This window comes from Portunus trituberculatus, chromosome 43 (genome assembly GCF_017591435.1).
Source record: "Portunus trituberculatus isolate SZX2019 chromosome 43, ASM1759143v1, whole genome shotgun sequence".
In the NCBI taxonomy this organism is placed as follows: Eukaryota; Metazoa; Arthropoda; class Malacostraca; order Decapoda; family Portunidae; genus Portunus; species Portunus trituberculatus.
The window spans coordinates 20,692,026-20,697,905 of record NC_059297.1 but is presented as its reverse complement, the minus strand read 5'-3'; the positions used below and the strand labels follow the sequence as shown (position 1 = coordinate 20,697,905).

At 36.2% G+C, this 5,880-nt stretch overlaps 1 protein-coding gene across 1 annotated transcript; it reads right to left on the bottom strand.

The window, feature by feature from the left end:
* Positions 1-1,325: 1,325 nt before the first annotated feature.
* Positions 1,326-5,571, bottom strand: LOC123517998. The gene is made up of 2 exons (XM_045278500.1): positions 5,413-5,571; positions 1,326-1,708 (listed from the first exon to the last, which is right to left on the bottom strand). Exons 1-2 carry the CDS (start codon positions 5,569-5,571, stop codon positions 1,463-1,465), a joined length of 405 nt encoding a protein of 134 aa, XP_045134435.1. The 3' UTR covers positions 1,326-1,462.
* Between the last annotated feature and the right edge of the window lie 309 nt (positions 5,572-5,880).

The window sequence follows — 5,880 nt, the reverse complement described above, 5'->3', positions numbered from 1 at the left end:
ACTCGCTGATTTACATTATGAAGCCAGGAATGTCGGAATTTGTTATGCTAGAACAATGTTGCAAACCATCTCTCGATAGTGGGAATGACAAAAATCAATAGCCTTCTCCCAACTCGTTCCTCACATGCCATTTTCATTAATTCTTGCATTCTGTAAATTCCATTTGATAGCGATCATGAAAAGAAAAGTAAATAATAATAATAATAATATTAATAATAATAATAAAAAATAATAATATTATTATTTTTATTATTATTATTAATTTGACTGGACAACACTACTTCATAGACAACCGCCGTGGTACAGTGGAACCATGCGTGCTTTGGGATCCGAGGGGTCTCCAAGCGCACGGGTTCGAATCCTGTCCACGGTCTGAGTGCAGGTTGGGCTTCCTCACTCAGGGCAACGGTTTCCTAGCGGGTGGGCTTTGAAATAGGAGGTACCCTAAAAAGTATCCCCTTTAGCCCATAAATTCCCGTGAAAAGCCCACATGGTATAAATAAAAATAAAAAGTAGGTAATGAGAACCTTGGACTCCTACCTCAGATCTCAAACCATCAACTCAAATGGCATCTAAGTAGCCTACTCCAATATTTTTTTTTACAATTCGATAGTTCATGTCATTTTTAGTCTGATGGCATATCATGTTCTGGCTATGGTAAGATACAGCTTAGGAACACGGCTAGAAAAGCACTGCAATATCCTTGGGGTATCTCGGTTTCGTTCGCATTTTTTTTTTTTTTCTCCAAAGAAAACCGAACAAAAATAGCTGTGCACATTTTACCTCATCTACCGAGATGAGGTAAAATATGTATTAAGCTTTTGTGCTGTATTAAAGTCTAAAAATGAAAGAGCTTGATACATTAAGCGACTATATTTTGCTTATATATAATAATGTTGGTCGTATAAACTCAGTAACTATAAAGAAATACTATAGCAAAATAGCAATAAAAAATACTGTAAGGAGTAAAGGTATGGTAAATCAATAGATACATCATAATATAATGTTCTGAGACGATTATGTACCGTGAGACGATGTTTACCTACTGGATTAATCCAGCCGCCGAACCCTAAAGATTTGTGAGTTTGGATACACTTATATTGAAAGAAGTGTGTTGATGAAGGGAGATAATGATCAAAATAATATTAATGGAAGCAAAAATAATGATGATAATGATTATAATAATAATAATAATAATAATAATAATAATATAATAATAATAATAATAATAATAATAATAATAATAATAATAATAATAATAAGAAGAAGAAGAAGAAGAAGAAGAATAACATAAATGATAATAGTAAATTCATAAGTATCAATATATTTATATCGGCTATCATCAACCCCTAGTGATTAATGTCACTACTGTACCGAAAATATGATTGCAAAGTGATTATCAAACATGTATTCTTCATGTAACTAAAACTAAGGAGAAATACAACTATTTGAAATCAGAGATTTACTGGTTGCTTTGAAGAAAAGGACCTCTGACGACTTCAACTAAGAAAGCAATGAAGGAGACAATGACGCAGAGAATATATAGGAGGAACGGCCCTTGCATGTGCACCATGGTAAGGGGCTTAATTATTCCTTCAGCAGTGACAATGGTTTCTTCGGCCTCAATTCTTAATTTTCTTCGCTTTTTTCGACCGTCCCTGCGAACATCATCCATTGCATTATCCTTCCACTTTCCAATCAAGCCAGCCTGCAACGATGGGCAAGTGAGTATAAAGAGAACATTTGTACATAATTATATATTTCCATGACATTATCTTGAAAATTTCATCCGTCATATGATAATTTCAAAATTGCAACAAAGATGGAGACATATAGGCAAATTGACATTTAATGTGGATAAATATCAGGTACACATGTAAAACAAGAGAACAAAAAAAAAAACAAGAAAATAGGGTAGCAGATGGTAATCTTTGGTCAGAAATCGCAGTGGCGTTCCATAAGGAAGCAAATTTACATTTTACAGTCCGTTGTTAATTTAACAGTTGTACAGTATTTAGATCTCTGAGATTCATACAAATAACTATAGATAGGCATAAACAGTGGGCAAGTAACCTGCGGCTCTATTAACAAAGATTCCTGAAGTTCGTCTCATACTTGTGCTTATCGCCGTAGTTTTCTTAAATCTTTTCCGGTGTCGCGTGCGAAATTTTCCCTCCATGCAAAACTATCCCCTTGATTTCACACCTCCCTGTTATCTTTGCTCAAACTCGTAGATAGAAGTATCTATGGAGCTGATATCCTAGCCAGAGTAACCACAATCATGAATTGTCATTATGAGCGTATATAACACATCATCAGTAGTCTTATAATGTATTATTTATCGACTGTTTGAAGCCTCCAAATAACTCCGACAGGCACAGTTCCACATGATACCGACATACCATCACGCACTTTCACTTTTTGAAATAAATATAACGAGTTTCACATTTAATTTGGTAGGCTAGAGAAAAGATGATTTATGCTGCTCCAGGCAAATTTTCAGTTAGGAATATTCACTCTTTACTAGCTTATTGGTCAAAATCGGTCAACCCTTCACCTCCGATGGGACGATGCTCATGTCCGCTCCGAAAATCTCACGTAAATGTCGTGTTTCTTAAATATTTCATAACACAGTGATCATGGTAACACACATCGGTAGAATTACGTCTCCTACAACTTTGGGTGGAAGGAAAACATATACTTACCCCAAATAAGCATGCAATAATGCAAAATATGAGAAGCAGTCGATCCCACCAAAGCAGACTAAACATCCTCGAGTCACAAGGCCTCTCGCACTGCCATATTTTATAAAAGACTAGGCTACGAAACTTTTTTTTTTTTTTTTTCTTTTTTTTAGATATTTCGTCAGAATGAACATATCATATTGACAAAATTTTGACCTTCTTGGTGCTGTAGTATTAACATGTGAAGGGAAAATTGATGCCTTTCTTCCTTGCAAAATTGAGAACCGTCCCTTCTATGAGATTAGCCAATTTTAGGTTATTATGTAATCAAAATTATTCCTAACTATATATTTTGTTTAGCGTTATATCATAAAGAAAAAAAAAAAGGATATTAAACCACCTATGAATAATATTACAAGCATTATAAATTATTGCGCAAGGTGATGGTGTTTTGCTGGGCATTGTTGGAGGCGGGTGCAGCCACGAAGAGGTGGCCATTCCCGTCTGTGTGTATTGATAAGTGTCGGGTGATCTTCCGGCCCAAAGTGTAAATGTAGGCTGATTCTGACTGTATCTACTACTCTAAAGGTATGGTATTTGCACTACTGTGGTTTGTTTTGAGTTTATGTGGCGGAAATGTGTGAATATATTATTATGTATAGGGTTTAGATTGTAAAGAATGATACACCTGCAATCTGTATATGTTTGGTTAGAGTGCTTCTTTGGGTTTGCTGATATAATTATGTATACATATGAAATATCAAGTGTTCACGAAAGGATTAGAGTTCTTACATAATGGGGTATATACGGAATGTACTCGAGATAGGTAATATTGCAGAGTACTGGCGGAGGTGTGCGTGCAGTGTGCTGGCAGAAGGGTACGTCCAGCGCATTATGTACCACTTGGGGGATGTGTGGGAGTAGGATATGGAGCGCCAAGGTGTACGTTACCATGCTGTTTGTGTTGTATGCTTTTATATTCATGATCGATCTGGAAATGTTATAGTTGGGATATGCTGTGCCTTTTTTTTTTTTTTTTTCATAATGGATTTTACTGTGCTTTGTGTGCAAGAATCTTTTTACATTTTATATGGGATTTTAGGAATTTTGCTGTGATACATTGTATATTTTATTAGGATTATGAGTCCATCTGTTTTACAGTTTGGGGGCATGTTTTAACTGGGTAATTGGCCCACAGGCTTAATGTTGCTCAGTAAAGTATTCATGTGGCACTTGGTGACTGAATCCCCGTCAATACTTGCAATTTCCCTCATTTTCCTATGTTCTCATGTTCTAGGATAAACGAGACAAACCAAAAAAAAAAAAAAAAAAAGCACGGGAAGACTTAATGATGATCGCTGCTGAGCTGCATTTCTCATTGACTAAATATCACTGTATTCTTTTTTCTTTACCTTTATTACTAAAGTTAGCGCATCACTCTCTCTTGTGCAGTTCTCACAAGTAACACCTCTGCAGGCTTTGCGTACATATAGCCAACAGTTCAGTCACTCAGGTCATTAAGAACATCCTAACGCAGGTGATAATTCTTGAGACTGCGAGCGGGCTTGGGCTCGACGGCTGGCCATCTTTGTTTGGTTAACTTTGTCTTAAGTATAACTCTCAAAAGTTAAGCTACATCCTTTCTGTTGTACATTTCAGATAAATCTAAGCACAAATTGGGAGGTTAAAAGTAAGAGTTCGTTGGAGATAAACTTTACATAAAAATCTTTGTTAATAGGGGCCTAGTAGCTAACATTGTTACACCAAAAATTAAAAAAGTTCTTTCTATGGAGTCTGGGTAGCTCCTTTAGTATTCGAACCAGCTTGACCTGTAGGATTCCCATTCTTCTGTATGAAATGGTTATTTGTTTCTTGAAGAATACTCATCAGAATCGAGTTTTTGCATTGATCGATAATCTAGCTTAAGGTTATGAGCTTTTATGTAATTAGTGATTTTTTTCCTAACATTGGTTCCTAGTATATATCAACAGAAAATTTTACTTATAAATGTCATTCTGTTGGTCCATTATCGTTAGTCTGGGACGATCATAATTCTTAATTAAAAATAGTTGCGGGATAGAAAACCATCATCATCTCGGTGTGATTTCAATTAAGCTCGTAATTTACGTTTGCGGTCAAATATGTACCATGTAAGAGTCCAATGTAAAAATCAGTATTAGATCGTTTTCGGATAAGTCGTACAGCTCATTGTTTGGTGCCTCAGTCTGAGTATCTAACTTCTCTAATTTCTAGACCTAGATGAAGACGAATCTGTGCTCGTCTTTAATGGTGACATATTCTCTCTCTCTCTCTCTCTCTCTCTCTCTCTCTCTCTCTCTCTCTCTCTCTCTCTCTCTCTCTCTCTCTCTCTCTCTCTCTCTCTCTCTCTCTCTCTCTCTCTCTCTCTCTCTCTCTCTCTCTCTCTCTCTCTCTCTCTCTCTCTCACACACACACACACACACACACACACACACACACACACACACACACACACACACACACACACACACACACACACACACACACACACACACACACACACACACACACACTAACTCTTTGCTTCTGCGATGAGGCAGGACGAAACGGCCAAATAATCTATTAGACTTATTCCAAATGTGGATATACTCTAACCTTCTAAAGAAAGAGGAACCGAATAATGATAAAATCTATTTCATTTAACATGTAACAAATATTTTGCATTCATATTGCGTATATGATTAATTACCGTGTGGAAGACCATCATACAGTTATCGATCTTTTCTTTAAAAGGAGCATCGCGGATCAAAACGAAGGCAGAAAAATCTGCTAGAAGACTTTCTTGTGTTACATAGAGTTCCGTCGACCCATCGGTGTTCGTGAAGTGTTCCTCAATCATCACCTCCATATATAGTCGTTCATACATATGTGCAGAACTGCCGGTGTTCAAGACAATGTTAAAAAATGCATTATTCATCTTAAACATATTTTTTTCTGGCTGACTATGAAGAAAATACACCAAATTTTACAATATTTCACAACGTATGCAAAGATAAAACTACTTTTCCATAAAGTTTTTGTTATACTATCAAATTTGTAGCAGCTATAGCAAACAATGAGACTCGTAAAAAGGATTTCCTTACAACTCACTTTTCGGTGAGGGCCATTGTCATTCCTTCCTTATAAGAGGGAACATAGGTCATTCTATCAGCTACAA